General features: G+C 44.1%; 1 protein-coding gene across 2 annotated transcripts in view; it reads right to left on the bottom strand.

Moving 5' to 3' along the window:
• LOC147701848 (CD209 antigen-like protein C) overlaps positions 1 to 13,690 on the bottom strand; it is a 473,405-nt gene extending 459,715 nt beyond the window's left edge. For both annotated transcript variants that reach the window (XM_086930481.1, XM_086930482.1), the window contains exon 1: positions 13,323 to 13,690. In XM_086930481.1, the coding sequence (XP_086786607.1) occupies positions 13,323 to 13,440 (118 nt within the window). In that variant the 5' untranslated portion in view covers positions 13,441 to 13,690. The remainder of the gene's footprint in view (positions 1 to 13,322) is intronic.
• Positions 13,691 to 19,392: the final 5,702 nt, after the last annotated feature.

The following is a 19,392-nucleotide window of genomic DNA, read 5'->3' as shown; positions in this document are numbered from 1 at the left end:
ACAAATAAAATATGTACATTGTATTGAGGCAGGCATATATAGAATGACATGAGAACAAAATTAAAAGAATCCTGGTAAGTAAAATGAGACATCAGAAAAGTATTTGAATACCAAGCGGCACCTGAAAATGTAAGGCAACCAAAAGCTAGTGAATATACACAAAGGTATGTATTTGCCCAAATCCTAGCTTTTCGAGGATAGAGAAGAGAGCTGTTGATCAGTGCTGTCTCTCTATTTTCCCTTTCTTTCTTCAATAATGTGCAGTGCTTAATTGGAGTTGGTGGTTGCCGTTGGGGGGTCACCAGCACTTATTTTTGGGGACTGGTACTTATTTTTCCACATCAGCTATTTACCAAGAGTAAGAGAGGCAAAAATACACCTATCGTAAAGATGGATGAAGATAAAAGATAGAAAAGAGTGAAATAAGTGGCATGGAGTGTCTGGTAGTGGATTGAAGAGGCAGTGTTGATGTAGAAATTGGGTTGGTGGTTACTGGGGCAACAACCACAATCCTAGTCAGGGTAAGAAGCAGGCAAATCCTAAATTAACCTGCGCTCACTCTCTGGTAGCTTGGTACAGAGCACTCAGTTCAATTCAAAAATCTTTATTTAGATATAAAACAAATATCTTTAAAAGAGAATTACAGATTTATATTATTCATAGATAATAAAACAATGCAAACAATCAATTGTTAAAACCGCTTCCCAAGCTGTGAGTGCATACGTAAAACAACCCTTACTCGCAGCCTACTATTTAAACTGTTCTTATCGCTAGCTGCCTAATGGATTGTTTTTTTTTTTAAAGGCATTGATTAATTTAAAACAGATGGGGGTAAAGCAATAGCAAGGCTTTTTTGTTTAAAATTGCGATAAGCATTCTGAATTAGCTCGAAAAAGCACCGCTCAGCCGAGTAGATGAGTTGGTTCTGCTTGGGGGTGCATCGCTCAGCAGAGGATGCCTCGGTCCCACTAGAGATAAACCTTAGGCCCCGTTCCAAGGGTACAGGACTGGGGTAGCACCGCTGGTACGGCAGACTTAGAAGGCAGAGTATGGGTGCTGAAGCAGATTGGTTGGAAGTCTTTAATGTCCCTAAGATTTCAGATCAGAAGGCCAGCCAGCTAGCCCTTGCAGTCACTTTGGGTTCCGGGCACAAGTAATGCAGGTCCAGTCCTTTTAACTAAAGCAGGAGGGCAGCAGACCAACAGATCAGCACACAAATCAGGAGTACAGCAAAGCAAGAGTTCAGCAGAGTGGCAGTCCTTCAGCAGCACAGCAGTCTTTTTTCCTGGCAGAGTATCCACAGGTCCAGAAGTGCACTGAAGTGGTAGTGCCTGAGGTCCATTACTTATGCTCAGTTGTGCCTCAGAAGTGTGGGAGACTTCAACAACATTCCTTTGAAGTGCACAGAGGTCATCCTTTCCTGCTCTGGCTCCGGTTTCCTGCCCCTTTTGTGAGGACAGGACACAGCCTATTCAAGTGCAACTGAGGCTGGATGCAGCTCCTCCCTCCCATCTCGCGAGAATGGTCCATCAAGTCACACCTAAGCTCCCATTGTGAGTGGCTGCCTAGGGGGAATACACTAACCTAACTGTCGCCAGATGTCACCATGATCAGAGACAGGCAGCAGGCTCCAAATGGCTAAGGTAAGAAACACCAATTTACTAAAAGTGGCATTTTTAGAATTCCAATTAAAAATCTGACTCCATCATAAGTTTGGATTTTAAATTGTGATTCCAGAGACACCAGACTTGAAGAATCATCTCTTCCTAATTGGGAATTACACTTACCGAATGTAATAAGGAAATCCCATTGATATCCTATAGGATAGATAGGCCTTTTAGTAGTGAAAACACATTTGATTTGATTTTCCCTACCAGGATATGTGAAACACATGTCCTGCCTTTTAAATACATTGCATCCTGCCCCCTGGGTTGTCCAGGGCCTACCTTAGGGATAACTTATGTGTAGAAAGAGAGAATGGTTGGGCCTGGGAAGAAGTTTTTTTACCAGGTTGAACTGTCAGTGTAAACTCTATACTCATGCTCTGCATTGGTAGGCTTGAGCCATTTTTAGAGGAAAATATGTGCTGCAAGCCAACTAGTAGTATTTAATTTACAGACCATGTGCACATGTAGTGCACTTTACTAGGGACTTATAAGTAAATTAAATATGCCAACTGGGGTGAGCCAATATTGCTATATTTTAGGTGAGAGAGCACAAGCATTGTAGCACCAGCAAAGTGGGCAGTGTCCTCAACAGCAAACACAAGGTCAGGCAAATTGGATGAGGAAGGCAAAAATTGAGGGAAAGACAAGTAGAGGCTGTCAGGTCTAACAGGTCCTATCAATTAATCTCAGTGTTCCTAGTACTGATCCTTAAAAGGAGGGTCCTTGTCTGTGAACTGAGGACCCAGTGGTTATTTAACCCAAATAAATGATCTGGTTCTTTTTTGCTCTAAAGTGCAACCTCGTGGCGGGATGCCTGGCTTTCACCTTGTGGATACCCTGCCGGGGTTATCTCACAGGGGAATACCAGGACGGGTTCCCTAAGCAAGCGCCGGGAAACCCACTGCGGGTAGCTGTGCGCTATATAAGCTCAAATACATTTACATTTACATCTAGTTCTGATGAAGACCCGTTTGAAATATTTTATATATCGATGTTATGACATGCACTGTTATTTATTGCCATTCACTCAAACTGTACTCTAAAAGAGTCATGATTTAAAATTGTATTGGAAATATGTCTACTGTGTTTCTTTTACCTTTTTGATAGCTACACCTAGTGCACCATTACTCATGTGCCACGTTCACTGTGTCATTCACTGTAGCACCCAATGTATAATCATTGAGATATATATTTTGTATTTGGTTCATTATACTACTTTTTGCTAAATGCTATTATTTTCATATATTCGGGTGTTGTTGATTGTTTACACCAAGAAAGCTTAGGCTTTAGGTTTCCTCTAAGGGAACCATTCTTATTTAGGAATATTGATTAAACAGGTTCCCAGGAATACAGGGTTGCCCCATATTTAGTTCTGAACCCACAGTCACCATGGAGGTCAATGTTAAATCTTGTCTAAATATTGAGACACCCCCCGCCCCTTCCAGGTCCTTGGTAGGCTCAAAAATGTCCACTGGTTCCTGCAGTAAGGGGTTTCAAGTTTCAGTCAGAAGCTGCATCTCCCCTCAAGAAGAGGAGATTTGCAATGGAAATAGCAGGGCAATATGTATCCGCACAGCTCCAACAACCTCCATTCTTTGTATGGAACACAGGACTACCCCCAACAAGAGGGTGGAGTCTAGGACCTTGGGTCCTCATGAACCCTTAGAACCTTCCTAGACAAGCCAAGTGCTGCTTCTCATCTCAGATTCGCAGGCACTGCTAAGCTGGCTGCAAGCTGGCACTGACGCGGGGAGCACCGCATGCATTTGATGCCTGCTTTTTACACAGCAACCCGCACTTGGCGGTTTTGTGGGTGGCGCTGTTCCACTTGAACCGCATTTGGCATAACATCAACCAATACACGTCTGTACTATGTATTGTGTAATACATATTGTGTAATACACTACACCACCCACAAGCAAGGGCAGGTCGCGCACCCTGTGACGATGAGCCCGCGCCACGAGGCGCGATAAGAGCCGCGACAACAGCCCAAAAATGGAGCCACCTGTTGACCACAATGGTATAGATGCAAGTAACATAAGAAAGGGGTGTAATATTACTACATGGAATATAGCTGGTTTTAAGAAGAAACAGGATACCCCAGCTTGGATGGATTACGTTGCCTCTAATCATGAGTTTATATGTCTACAAAAGACCTGGTGTATAGAACCTATCTATGTGGAGGGGTTTACATCTTATTGGCTCCCTGCTGTAGCATCAACAACTGGTAGAGCTAAGGGAGGCATGTTAATTCTTGTTTCCATTAAATTGACTGCATTCAAAATGAATAAGTGCGTTACAGTTGGTGCCCACAGTCAGATTATGTGGCTATGTTTTAAAGAATTTGAATTTGAAGTGATTTGTATAGCGTTCGTACACCTGGCGGTTTCTTGGCGCTCACTGGCAACAGCTACTCGGCGGGTCGGAAAAGGGGGAAAGGTGAAGATTCAGGATGGGAAGGCTTGGGTAAAAAGGAAGGTCTTGAGGAAAGCAGTGATTTGATTTTGGTCAATTTTTATAACAATGTATTTGCCAACAACCGGGACTCTGTTTTCCATGAACTGGAAAAAGAACTTGATAATATGTTGAAACATATTAGGAAACCAGTTATTATTGTCTGGGTGGGCAATTTTAACATACAGCTGTGCCCCCTAGCTAAGACAAATGTGTGTGGGTTTAGGAAAGGAATTGGAAATATGTCTACTGTGTTTCTTTTACCTTTTGGATAGCTACACCTAGTGCACCATTACTCATGTGCCACGTTCACTGTGTCATTCACTGTAGCACCCAATGTATAATCATTGAGATATATATTTTGTATTTGGTTCATTATACTACTTTTTGCTAAATGCTATTATTTTCATATATTCGGGTGTTGTTGATTGTTTACACCAAGCAAGCTTAGGCTTTAGGTTTCCTCTAAGGGAACCATTCTTATTTAGGAATATTGATTAAACAGGTTCCCAGGAATACAGGGTTGCCCCATATTTAGTTCTGAACCCACAGTCACCATGGAGGTCAATGTTAAATCTTGTCTAAATATTGAGACACCCCCGCCCCTTCCAGGTACTTGGTAGGCTCAAAAATGCCACTGGTTCCTGCAGTAAAGGGTTTCAAGTTTCAGTCAGAAGCTGCATCTCCCCTCAAGAAGAGGAGATGTGCAATGGGAATAGCAGGGCAATATGTATCCGCACAGCTCCAACACCCTCCATTCTTTGTATGGAACACAGGACTACCCCCAACAAGAGGGTGGAGTCTAGGACCTTGGGTCCTCATGAACTCTTAGAACCTTCCTAGACAAGCCAAGTGCTGCTTCTCATCTCAGATTCGCAGGCACTGCTAAGCTGGCTGCAAGCTGGCACTGACGCGGGGAGCACCGCATGCATTTGATGCCTGCTTTTTACACAGCAACCCGCACTTGGCGGTTTTGTGGGTGGCGCTGTTCCACTTGAACCGCATTTGGCATAACATCAACCAATACACGTCTGTACTATGTATTGTGTAATACATGTTTGTGTTTACATTGGCTATTTGCAGACAGTAAATTAGTATCGACCAGATAATTAATCTTCTTTGAAAATAAGCGTCTCACTAGCAGAAAAGATTGTGTTAATTGAGCCCACCTTACAGAAGATATGGCAAAACAGTTTTGGAAGAACAACAGGGGTTTTGGGTTGGTTGAATTCGGTTGGTTGAAAAATGCTTCTTTTTGATGCGAGGGCCCACGGATGGCTGAAACTAGAAGTAGGGCAGGATATGATCATTGAGACCGCCGTGAGGGAAACGGCCTCAAAGACACCACACAGAGCCGCCAGTCACCGCCGTGAGGGGAACGTCATTTCAAGGACTACACCACCCACAAGCAAGGGCAGGTCGCGCACCCTGTCACGATGAGCACGAGGCGCGATAAGAGCAGCGACACACTCCGGTGATGCGGGATGCGTGCGAGCGCGCCGGGCGAAGACTGTCTGAGGCTGGGCAGGGCCACATCTCTAAAGTTTCGGTTGGACTTTGAAAGTTAAACTCCATATATACGTGGGACTGTTATTGGAAATATCTTGTGCATTTAAGGAGAGATAATACTGGAATCATTAGTATTGAATTAAGTCTCATGCTGGAACTTAAGTGTTATTAAGGAAATATTGTATTTTACCTATTTTGGCTGGCCTAAGTCAGGGTGAGACACTAAGTAAATATGGCCAGAGGGAAAACAACCAGGGTGCAAATTGAAAAATCTTGCAATAGGATAGATTCATTTCTTGTTAAAGCAGTTAGTGCCCTAACTGAGGAGATAGACCGTACACAAAGACGGTTATCTTTAGGGTCTAGCCACGCAGAGAGAGAACTGAATAATGAGTCCGGAATGATTTGTAGTGGGGCCAGATCTAGGGATTTAAGCTCTGAGCATGATATGATGGTTGAAGAACAAATTGAGGCCCCTAGCAATATGACTCTTGGTATCAGTACTGATATAGAAAACTCCCGTATTTCCATGACCCCGACGAAGTCTATTCCAGACACAACCCCATCACCTAAAGGGAAGAGAGGGTGTAGGAAGAAATTAACAGTCCAGGGTAACAATAAGGCAAAGTCAAAGAAAGGGAAAGTAGAGGCGACTAAGAGGGCCACAGATATGAGCAATAATAGGAAGGTACTGGCAGGTCCCCTCAAAACTATTTTTACTTTAGAAGATATCTCATTAAAGATTATAGAACTACTTAGACCACTCCATGATAGATTGGACAATCTAGCTAAAGAGGTTCATAAGATGAGAGATTCTTGATACAATTGATAATAGATTACAACATGCCCAACCAAAGGCTGTCCAATTAATCGATGGCCCCAAATTAGCTTCTCCATCTAAAGGCAATGACAACACCTCTATGGCCGCTAAGATGTGTAGTACACCCAGGGAGAAACCTACCCTGTGTTAAACATAGGGATCCAAGATAAGCAATGTGAACCCCCAACTCAGTCAGAAAAGGTAATCTCCATTGACCCAATTCACTCAGAAAGGGCAATCCTTATCGACCAAAACTATGGCAGTGTACGACAGGATAGGTTATCTAGTATGGGGGCCATGAATAAGGTTAACCAAGGTACAAACCCACATCATGAGGGAAGGGCTTCAAGACTTATAAACTTACCCCCAGAATGTGATGCGTATGTCGCTGTTCTGGTAAATGTGCCTAAATTACGAACAGGACAGGTAGAAAACCACAATATGCTTAAAAATAAGATAATGTATTTGCTGAGGAAATATTGTGGATTCCCTATGGCCGGGTCAAATCAGATTTTGCTAACTGAGAGAGTAGAATGGATTGGCCCCTTAATAAAACCATTTGACGGGGACTGTTTAATTAAAAACTTCAGTTCACCAAAATGGGCATGTAATTCACTAAATAATGCCTCACTGCCATCTAGGAGGGATTATAATATTACCCTCTTGCCTTTGGGTTATTTTTATATATACCCAATGACGCCCCACAATGATGCAGTCCCTAGTTCCATTAATAGACTACCTCAACTCCCTGTGCTACCTATGCTCCCCCCTTACTTCAACATTCCAGTTTTTAATAGATTCCAGCCTCTGAGTCACATGAATGCAATAGAATGACATAGGGGTACAGACAGACAGGGACAGGGGAGTCAGGAAACGGGGCTAGCAAAGGGATGGTGGATATCTTGGAGTTGGTCTCATCCCCAATTCAGCCATTAGATGGGACCCCAATTTTTTGGGTAGACTTGTGTCTGGATGGTCAATCTGCAGGGCTATCTACCATCGGCCCAGGTGGAGTTTCCAACAGCCCAAAAATGGAGCCACCTGTTGACCACCATGGTATAGATGCTAGTAACATAAGAAAGGGGTGTATTATTACTACATGGAATATAGCTGGTTTTAAGAAGAAACAGGATACCCCAGCTTGGATGGATTACATTGCCTCTAATCATGAGTTCATATGTCTACAAAAGACCTGGTGTATAGAACCTATCTATGTGGAGGGGTTTACATCTTATTGGCTCCCTGCTGTAGCATCAACAACTGGTAGAGCTAAGAGAGGCATGTTAATTCTTGTTTCCATTAAATTGACTGCATTCAAAATGAATAAGTGCGTTACAGTTGGTGCCCACAGTCAGATTATGTGGCTATGTTTTAAAGAAAGCAGTGATTTGATTTTGGTCAATTTTTATAACAATGTATTTGCCAACAACCGGGACTCTGTTTTCCATGAACTGGAAAAAGAACTTGATAATATGTTGAAACATATTAGGAAACCAGTTATTATTGTCTGGGTGGGCAATTTTAACATACAGCTGTGCCCCCTAGCTAAGACAAATGTGTGTGGGTTTAGGAAAGGAAATAATAATGAACATGATGATGAAGACTTTTTACACTTCCCCCGCTGTGATTATGGCATGGCACTGAATATGTTACTATCCAAATATGACTTGGACCTTCTCCCATGTCTTACAGATAAGGAAAATGTTAATTGCCCCACTTTTACAGGCAGAAATGCAGCCACTAATATTGACCATATATTGATTTCCTGTAATAATGATAATCTGCATTCAAACCCTTGGATAATGGAACAGGCTGTTAGCGACCATAATAGTATATGCTTGGCCCTATTTTATTGGGATTGGGATTTGATAGCAGAGGAGAGACACGCCACCGATATTGTTCCAATTAGACCTAATGGAGTGCGTATAAGGTGGGCGGGCATTGAACCAGTGAAGTTCCTAAGAGAAGTTATAATCTTGGGAGCGGCTGAAATTAACTATTGCCTTGGAGAAGACATTAGCCCAAAGTTGTTAATGTCTAATTATCTAAACCTTTTAAAGGAGATAACCATCGAAATGTGGGCTGGTTTGATCAAACTTGTTCCAATGCTTTACGTAGCCTGAAAAAAGCACTGGATAAGAACCCCAGAGTTTCAGCCAGATTAAGAGATTTCGTTTAGACTATAAATTGGCTTTAAAATCTAGGAAAACTGAGCTTCAAACTGATGCATGAGAAAAGTTATGTTTTGCATCTGATTTGAAGAACAGTAAATTGTTCTGGGAGACAATTAATTCCCCCTTTTTGAAGGAGGATCATATCCCGGAATTGATTTCCCATGTTAACAGCAACGCCTGGGTTGAACATTTTTCTAATAGATAGGGATGGTTTATGTACTTCATTTTTATTGGACACGGTGTGGCAGGCATTGCCTATGTCAATAAGTATTGAGGAGGTCCGTGACGCTTTAGTTAGCATTAAGGGAAACAAAGCACCGGGCCCAGACGCGGTCCCGGTAGACCTGTTTAAATGTTAAATGGATCTGTGGGCCCTGATATTGGCCAGAGGTTTTAATGCTGCTGCTGAGAATGATTTCCTAAACTCCTGGAGCGAATCCCTTATAATTCCAATCTTTAACCCCTTGCATGCTGATGACGGCCCTCATCCGTCATGCCCTACGGCGCTCGTGTGCTGATGACAGCTGGGGGCGGTCATAAACCCGCCCACTCGCGATTTTGCCGCACAGGCGCAGATTCGCAGCCGCATGTAAGGGGTTAAGAAAGGTCTAAAAACTGAAGCTTGTAATTACCGCCCAATATCCTTTCTGGATTCTTCAGTCAAGGTGATGAGTAGGGTGTTATTAAAGAGATTGGAAATCTGGGTGTATGACAATAAGATCTTGTCCCCGGTACAATATGGGTTTAGGAAGGGCTTAGGAACCCTTGAACAATGTGTCAACCTTGATTTATTGTTAGGAAAATATCCCCTGGCCAAAGGAGGAAATCTGAATCATTGCTTTTCTGACCTCAGCAGTGCTTTCGACCTGGTCGACCACTCTATACTGTGGCCAATACTGCTAGAACTTGGAGCTCCCAAGGAAATTATTCACTTTTTAGCAAGACTTTATGCGACGCTCTCTAGTAAAGTACGTTATGGGTATAAGGGAGAATGCACACCATCTTTTAGGGTCAGAAGGGGAATTCGCCAGGGTTGCGTCTTGGCGCCTTTATTATTTTCTTTATTAATTAATCATGTGGATCGCGTTAAGATTGATACCTGCAGACGCCTCAGTGGTCGAGGGAAGTACTATACCCATCCTATTATATGCAGACGATGCTGTATTAATGTCACGTACAACTATTGGATTGCAGCATCTGATTGATGAGTTTGTTTTATTTATTGAAAATAGGAAACTTTTAATTAATAAGACAAAGACATTTGTTATGGCTTGTGGCATGAAGCCTAAAGAAAATAGCTCCATTCATATAAAAAACTCAAAAATTCAAGTAGTAAAGTCTTTTTGTTACTTAGGCATTACTTTCGCAGGCAAGGAGAGATGGGTGTGTGAACAGGGTAATATAGGCTCTAAGATGACTAGGAACACCAACAGGATCTTTAGGTTGGCTACAAAATTGGGTAACCGCCGCATCGCGTACTTGGTAACCATCTATAATGCGAGATGTGTTACCCCTGCCCTTTACGGTGCAGGGGTATGGGGCCACAGCCAATTGTATCTACTACAGCAGGATGAAAATACTTTTCTTAAACGTCTCTTATGTGTTCCACAATCAGCTTCAACGGAACTCACACACCGTGAAGTGGGTATTAACTACATTACAGATCTCGCTGCCCTTAGATCGCTTCTCCTATCGAGATCTATCTGGGCTAAGAACGAGACCGCTTTTACCCAATCAATAATTAAAAATTGTATGAGATCAGAAAACTGCCTTAAAATCCCTTGGCTAAAATACATCCACAATTGGTATGGCCTCCTTTTCAATTATGATGACCAGACTGAACTAGTTTATGCACCTTTAATTGCCAAATCGGAGATGAAAACCTATTTTCTTAACTATAAAATAAAGACCCGTCTTAGAGCAATTGGTGACCAGTCAGCTTTTAAGTTCTATCAGCAATTGGGCCTTATTGATGGTTTCCAGGACTACTTAACTTTTGTTTCTAAACCATCTCATCGCTTTGTTTTGACCCGTCTTCGGCTGGGTATTGTCCATCATCTTGTGGCATTCTCAGTCATGAAAAAGCGTTCTTCTGCCGTCTGCCCTTGTGACAATATATCACGACAAAGTTGCTGCCACTTTTTACTATTTTGTAAATTTTATTTTTTTATAAGGAAATTTTACTTAAAACCTATCTTCTTAAAGTATAATGTAAGATCGACAACAACTGCAATGAATTTGTTGATCTCTTTGGACAACTCAGGATTATGTTTTCATGTAACATCTTATTTATTACATTCTATTGCTATTAAGAAATCTTTTGTAGTCTGATAACTAAAAGGGTATAGCTAACTGCACCTAAATCACTGATTGTTAATGCGGACAATGTTATGGCACCACTAATGGAAATGGCACGATGCATTTGAAAATCTGAACTGCACAATGCACTTTTCCCATTGTTTGACGATTTATGTATTCTCATTGTCTTTTAACTATAGGTATATAGTGTCTGATTTGTATTTTATTATGTTTTATTGTTCTTTTGAAGATTATATGCATTGCTTATATGGTTGTATAATACACCCGAATAAAAGTGTATGAATTGAACTGATTATTGAGACTTCCTTATAGGGATCGAAGAAAAAGATTGGATTTCAAAAGGGAGGTTAAAAACGATTAGTAACACTGAAATTTGCTTTAAGGAGCAGCTGGTCCAGAAAAGTCCTGCTACCCAGACAATAATGTGCAAAGGTTAGACAATATTTATATGTTAATATGTCTCAGATGCATTTGTTCGTGTACCAATTGATCTATCCACAAGGGCATCCTGGCTCCTATGTCTAACTCTAACCGAATCAAAGTGTGTTAGACTCCGGTCCATCCGACATCGGAATCAGGCCCCAAGTTGTACATTTCTGACTGTGTGCGTGACCACTCTCTTCCATCCATTAAAAATGCGCGCATGGTTCTGGGTTGAAGTAGACTAACTATTAAACTTCCCATGCCCCTTTACTCACCACTTGTCTGCGGTTTCCCATTCCCCATTAAAATTATTTATTTCCTAGTTCGTTTATTCAGTCTACAAAAAAAACATTAGGATGAAATGTGTTTTCATTCAACACTGTGATTCAGAAACTATGTGTTGGAGGAGTTCTGCTTTCAATTAATATACAAATTGTTTAATACCATCAAAATATTCCCAATACATAGAATTAAGAAAGAAATGAAAAATGAAACAATGAAGACCCCGATTTACTAAGAGTTTGCACCGGCGCTCAGCAATAGAAAGCATTCAAAGAACAGCAACATCACATGTGAATTTGTAAATCTTACGTTCACCCAGAAGGGTATCTTGGAGCTGAATAACAGTACTGTACTCATTTTATCAATTTCAGAAGGATGAAAGGCTAAGTGGAACCACTAGGATTCATAAAGTGGATGGATTAGTCAGTCCACTAAGCCACTGGAGCCAGCAAAGAATTAGCTTTCAAGCTAAAACGTTATTTCCTACTGAGGCGTTGGCCGCCCACTAACGTATGCAATGGGGCACGCTGGACAAAGAAAAGACCTTAGGTTTGGAGGAAAAGGAAAATTTACTAAAATAACATGACCTGGCGTTGCTTCAAATCCTAACGTCAAAGAAGTGTAGGCACAAGTGTGGGTCAAGTGGGATATCACCCGATATAGGAACATGCAACATGTAAAGCATATATCTTACATATTTGTTCCTGAGCGTGTGCCTACACTATCAATGTGTGATGAAAAGTGTACGTCCTGTTGAAAGGTTAGAGAAATATGGATGCTTTAACCTTAAGCACATATTGCACTTATTTTATTTGTGAGCTTGTGCATACACTAGGGGACTCATTTACATTGACCAATCTTTTTGCTGTGCTGTGCGGCCCTATGTCAAATCAAAAGGTCAGGAATGCACCTTATTTACAAGATACAGAACATTCCTGTGCTTTTAGCCAGTGCACAATTAGCAGCCGAGCGCCAATGCAGGAACCCTGGTGTGGTGTCTACGTTGAAGGCAGGATTGTTTTTGTGCAGGAAGGGATGCTTTCCTTGTCAAAAACAATCCATTGAGGCATTTTCCTCTTTCTATGTGTATATAAAATGCAGCTTACATAGAAAGAGGAAATAACTAGAAGAAATAAAGATATTTCTCCTTGTTATGCCGGCCCTGGGGAGGAGTACAGGTTTGACGCATTCCCAGGTTTAAAGATCCATTGTAAATTTAGGAATGCGTCAAAACCCATGGGTGTTGAGTGGGAACACCCACCTCAATGCCCATGGAATGTCTCCCTGACCCAGAGTAAGGCTGTGTTGCCACTTGTCCTGTGTTGCCTTACACCATATCTACCGAGGCCATGAAAAGCCACGGGTCTGCACTCTGCTCTGGCGGAGCATCATAAAAAGTGACTCACCAGCAGCGCAAGGGGCTTGTAAATGAGGCCATAGGAGTTTATGCCGAATTATGTACCCCCTGCGTACAATCTACATGGGACAACGCAGAATCTCATATGTGCCATCAGCACGAGAGTCTGCGTTCTGCGGCACATCGATATTTAGCGCAAACTCGGCAGATGTTGCCTTCCTATGAACCTGGTGCTGCTCTATGTTCTGCCCGTCTCACAACACAGCGCTTCAATTTTTCATGCAGCGCTTCCTTGCAGGAAATGCATTAAATCTTACCTTGTGAAGTTGGCGCATTCCTGGAAGGCTGCTGCTGCTTTCGCGGTAAATCTTCTAGCACGGAGTAGACGTTGCTGTCTTCGTAGTTTAAGTCCTGGTAAACGGAGGGAGCCGACATCTTTCAAGTCTTGGGCAGCAATGCAGGAAAGAGGATCCTTCAAAAGCAACGCACCGTCTGCCTCTGTGCCGACTCCAAAGCGAAGCACGACTTAAATTCAAATGCTCTCACGTTAAAAAGTCAGGTTAAATCTCCGTTGTCTCTTAACGGCACAGGCGCTTCTCAACGGACCTGTCAAAAACTGGCACAGATAGGCAAACCCAAAGCCCCAAACCTCGGTTACATAGCAGGGTGTGTCCTTGCTGGACAATGACACAACCACCCTCACGAGGAAGGATGCCGGAAACCACCGGGCAACGAGATGCAGTGCGGTAAACATCTCGAAATTTGGAACCACGGCCTCATGCAACAGCATGTTTTCCCTCTCTCCCGGAAGCGCCAGCTGTGGAGGCAGAATTACCTGTCAGGGTTGCTCCAGTCTAAACCTGAGGACAGAAGATTCGCAAAGTAAAGAATGATTTTGGGAGTCTGGGATTGAAAGTTTTGAGTACCACTTGGAAAATAAAGGAGGAGCGGTGACGAGTGCTTAAATATGTAAACGCAATGAACAATATATTGCATTTTATCTTTCGTCTTCTTTAAGACAATACATATTTCAAGGCACAGAGAAGCAAGCATACAGACACTCCTGCACACAAAGACATCCCTACATACATAAAAACACACAAACACAAATGGCAACATTGAAAGAGGCACAGACAATATATTTCCACATTGCTGGCCAGGTCGATGGATGCGTGGATAAATGGATCTATGGATGTTGGGGCGGGCGGATTGATGTAGGTTCATACAAGGAGGTATGGATAGGTAAATTGGTCGTCCAAGTAAATGAATGAATGTGTGAATGTGAGTGAATGAATATCTGGGTTTAGGTGAATGGAATGATTGGTGAATGCGTGTGTGTGGATCGATAGATGCATCGCTGGGTAGAATGAAATGATGCATAGATGTGATTAGATGTATGTTTTGATCAGATAGGTTAATATATAGTTCATGTACATATGGGTAGATATTGAAATTAATTCATCTTTTTGGCTTTTGCACTAATAGGAACAGATGGGTGAATAGAAGGACGATTGCATGGGTGTGGGGGTAGACAACTATATCGATGTTTGATGAAAAGCTGAATATTTGAGTGTGTGCACATAGTTGAGTGGGTGTATGCGTGAATGCATGGTTTGTCCAGTTTTTAAGTTGATAAATGGATTCGGGTAGGGGCGCAGTTGATGAATGTGGCAAGGATGCTGCTGGGTGGTTTTCACTGGATAGAAGAATGCATCAGTGTCTGTGGATCTGTGAATGATGATGGATGAGTGTGTCAGTGGGTGGAAGGATGGATGGATGTCCGTTCTCATCCGTGACCGAAGAAGAACTCTCTTGATCACAGCCCCCCTTCTACCCTGCCAAGAGACCTGCTCTCCTGTGGCAAGTCGCAGTCCCTTCCAATGGGCGGCTTCACCAGCCACCTGAACTCCGAGCATCAGTGAGAGTTCCTTAGCTATTAGTACGGGGCTGCAGCAGCTACTGGCCACAGCCTGCTACCCACCTGGTGGCAGGACCAATCCTGCCTACTTCATCAAGAGGTGAACTGAGCTCCAGGGCCTCGCAACTGGCAAGGTCCCTGAGGCACCTGGTAAATGTGGTGTGTTAGATGCACTACACTGACGCAGTAAATGGTTGAAAACTTCTTTATTTCCCCGGAGCGCCGGGAGCCATGACTGATTCTCTCTGCGGTCGGCGCCAATAACAATATGGCCGCCTTTCTCTTCCTGCTCCTTTACTTCCTGTTCCTGAGACAGGACACTAGACCGTCAATACATATCTCCCCCCTTTATGCAATAACAAAACCTTTTTACAATGCTGTCCTTACTTCCTGTTCACGTCAAAGTCCTTGAACTTCTCAGGTACCTTTACTGTTCTCCCAACTCTGGTTTTCACCACTCCAATACTTCCTTCTTCTTCTGGCTCCCTTCCGTCCAACCTTCTCCCTACTCATTCTCTTTCTCCGTCTATCACGTCCTCACTACGCTCTTCCTTGCACCAGCTCTTCATACCTTCGCTCATACCTTCTTCACCATCGCTGTCTTCCACTTGCTGTACTCCTTCTTCCACATTCTCGTTTCGCCTTCCACTACATTCTTCCTCGCCTTCATCTCCTACGTACTCTGCTCCTTCTTCTGTCTCATCTCCCCACTTCAGGATCTTGCTGCATTTGGCCATTCGGTCCTGTGACCACACTTTCCCGTCACTGAGCAGGGCAGACCGGGCATAGGGCTCCAGCACTTGCAAGGGTGGTGAGAATTTGTTTTCTCCCTTTTTCTTGAGGATAGCCAGTTTCACCCTTACCCAGTCACCTTTCTCAAGTTCTACTCCTTGCACATTGCGTCTCTTGTTAAAGTGTGTTGTGTACACTTCTTGTGCCTTCTCCAGATTTCTTCTGACCACAGCGGGTGACCATTTACTTTGCACCACTAATTTCCTCCAAGCCGTGTTGTCCTTAGTGAAGGCTTCTCGTCCTCTCAACACCTTAAATGGGCTGTATCCTGTGCTCCCTGGGGTGATCCGATAGGCCCAGATCATCTTCTCCAATTCCTTTTCCCAGTCCAGTCCATCATTTACGGCCGCTTGAATGGTGCCCATGATCACTCGATTGAAACGCTCCACCTGACCGTTTCCAGCGGGATGGTAGATTGGCGTATGTTTCACGTCTATTCCATTCCTGGTTGTGAAGGCAACCCATTTCGCAGAGGTGAATTGGGGTCCATTATGGCACGTGATGACTTTTGGGATTCCTTCTCTGACAAACGTGGCGCGTAAGAAGTTCACCACTGCCTCCGTGTCCACGTTCTCCATCACCTCTACCTCTGGCCACTTGGAATACTTGTCTATGAGAACTACAGCATACTTCTGTGTTCCAGCTTTGTTGAGGATGGGGCCCATTATGTCTACTGATACCATTTCCCACGGTCCATCTGGTACCGGGAATTTTCCCAGGGGTGGTCTTAACATGCTCTGCGATTTGTCTGCCTTGGCACATGATTCGCACTGCCGTACGTATCGTTCTATCTGAGCATCAATGGCTGGCCACCAGTACGCTTGCCTGGCCAAGGCCTTGGTCTTTGTGATGCCCTGGTGCCCCTCATGCAATAAAGTCATCAGATGATCCAGTATGCCTTGCGGTGGGATTACTTTGTCACCTCTCAGGAGGAATGTCGGGTTCTCCACCAGCGATAGTTCATCTCTTACTTCCCAGTTCCTCCTAAGTTCTTCCTTGAGGTGTCTCTTTTCCGGCCACCCGTGAACCACATATCCTTTAATGGCCTCCAAGTCAACGTCTTCTTTGTATGCTTCTTCCCATTCTTGGGCACTGATTACCTTCTCCATATCCTGGATGGTGGCTACCACGTATCCTTCCCATCTTTGTCTCTCATGATTATCTGCCTCTTCCATGGACGCTGCTCTGCTGAGGAAGTCCGCCACTTTGTTCTGCGGCCCCGGAATGTGTTCCACATCATACACGAAGTCCAACAGCCTCAGCGTCATTTTCGCAATTCTAGGGGTCGCATGAGCATGGCCACTGGAAGTCAGCACTCTGACTAAGGGCTTGTGGTCCGTTCTCACCAGGAATTTTGCTCCCCACAAGTACTGCCTAAATCTTTCCATCGCCCAAACTACTGCCAGCATCTCTTTCTCAATGACGCTAAACTTTTCTTCGTTGGGCGCTAGCGATCTTGAGGCAAAACTGACCGTCGACGTTTCACCATTCTCTGACTGCTGCATCAAAACCGCTCCTAGGCCACGGTCACTGGCATCCGTTGTGAGGATGGATTCTGCACTTGGGTCAAATCCCTTTAGGGGAATGGTAGCACTCATCTCACGTTTGAGGGTGTCAAATTCCATCTGTTCATCCTGGCTCCATAGGAACTTGTTCTTTTCCTTCAGTAGCTGGCGTAGGAGATGCGTTTTCGTGGCGAAGTGGGGAATGAATTTGCTGTAGTATTGGGCCATTCCCAGGAATGACCGAACATCCTCTTTCTTGCTCGGAGTGGGGGCTTCCAGAATAGCTTTCATGTTGGCCCTTTTTGGCTCAATCCCCTTTTCGCTCACCTCGTGACCAAGGTACGTGACTGACTGCACTCCAAACTTGCACTTTGACCATTCCGCTGTTAGACCATTGTCCTGTAACGTGTGCAGTACTTGGTGTAGTTTCTCGTTGTGGTCCTGTTTGGTTCTTCTCCCCATGACTAGGATGTCGTCTTGGAAGAACTGTACGTCCTCGACATTCTTCAGAATTCTGTGCATCATCTTCTGAAAGACTGCAGCTGCCGAGGCCAGGCCAAAATGGCATTCTCACAAACTCATAGCAGCCAAAAGGCGTGATGAAAGACGTGAGATGGCTACATGATGGATGCAGTTTCACTTGGTGGTAGGCTGACGACAAGCCTATAGTGGAGAACCACTTGATGTCTTTAGTCTTCGCCAGCATCTCATTTATGCGGGGCAGGGGGAACTTGTCGATCACGATGTTCTTGTTCAGTTCCCTGAGTTCGACACACACACACCTTACCATTGGGTTTCTGGGCTACCACCAGAGGTGAAAGCCATTCCGCACTTTCTATGGCTCTGATCACTCCTTCTTTTTCCAGCCTGTCCAACTCCATTTGCACTGCTTCTCTGCATCGGAACGGGATGTTCCTCACCTTATGAACTACAGGTTTCGCCCCTTCCTTCAGTTTTATGAGGTGCTTGTACTTTGTTAATTCTCCGATTTGTCCATTGAAGACTTTGGGATATGCCCTGTGCCATGACTCCTCATCTTCTTTCCTTTCCATGTCCATTAGTAGGATTTTTTCAATGCCTCCTGGGTTGAGCTGTATTCCCAACGCCCCTTGGTCCTTCCAGCTTAGCACTGAAGGGCCTTTCTCAGCGATGTACAGCTTGCAATTTGCGTGGCGGCACCTGAACTCGAACAGGAGGGGGCAGTATCCCAACATGGGTATCTTTTGTCCAGAGTATGTAACCGGTCTCAGGTCCATTGAATGTAATTTCTCTTCAATCTTGGAGACAAACTTCTCCTCCCATACTCGTCTCTGTATGATGGAGATGGGTGCCCCGCTGTCAGCAATCATCTCTATGGGTATCCCTCCTATGTGCATGTCTAGTCTGGGCTTGTCCGATTCTGAACCGTCCATTTCCAATACCTGGACATCTATGTAGAGGACCTCTTCTAGGTCTTCTTCTTCCTCTTGGTCGTCTGCATTTCCTTGTTGCTCTTGGTCTGCATATCTGACCATCGCCCCTCTTGGCTTCCGGCGGCATACCTTCTCGTAGTGCCCGAACACACTGCAGTATGAGCATTTTGCCCTGAACGCAGGACACGCTTTGTCGTTACCTAGATGTGAAAAACTACCACACCTATAGCAGCTCGGCCGTCCCCCTTTGTTCGTCTTCCGGTCTGTTTGGCTGGTCTGGGCTGGTCATCGTCCCTCCTGATTCTTCTGTTGGTCTCTCTGCCTCGGCCTTTCCCCTCTCCCGGCGTCATAATCTTACATACTGTTTGTGTTCCTCCTGCTTCTTTCCTGGCTGCTTGTGCACATCGTTTGGATAATTCAGCCTTTTTAACCATCGCCCATATTTCTTTAAGGGGGGCGTCCCCATTTACCCACAGTTTTTCTTGGACGTGGGTGCTGGATGTGTGCATGATGATTTGGTCTCTGATTAGGTCATCATGTAGCGTGCCGAACTTACACGTGAGGGCTAACTTCTGCAGGGCCACAACGTACTCATCCACTGTTTCTCCGCTCTTCTGCTTCCTTTGAAAGAAGTTGTATCTGTCTATCGTGACGCACACAACCGGGCTGTAGTGTGCGTCTAGGTCTGCAATGGGGTGGCCGAAAACGTCTGGAATAGGAACTATGAGGGTTTGGGTGGGTGACTAAAGCCATCTTGAGC

This window comes from Lissotriton vulgaris, chromosome 7 (genome assembly GCF_964263255.1).
Source record: "Lissotriton vulgaris chromosome 7, aLisVul1.2, whole genome shotgun sequence".
Classification (NCBI taxonomy): Eukaryota; Metazoa; Chordata; class Amphibia; order Caudata; family Salamandridae; genus Lissotriton; species Lissotriton vulgaris.
This window is presented reverse-complemented; position numbering and strand designations above follow the sequence as displayed.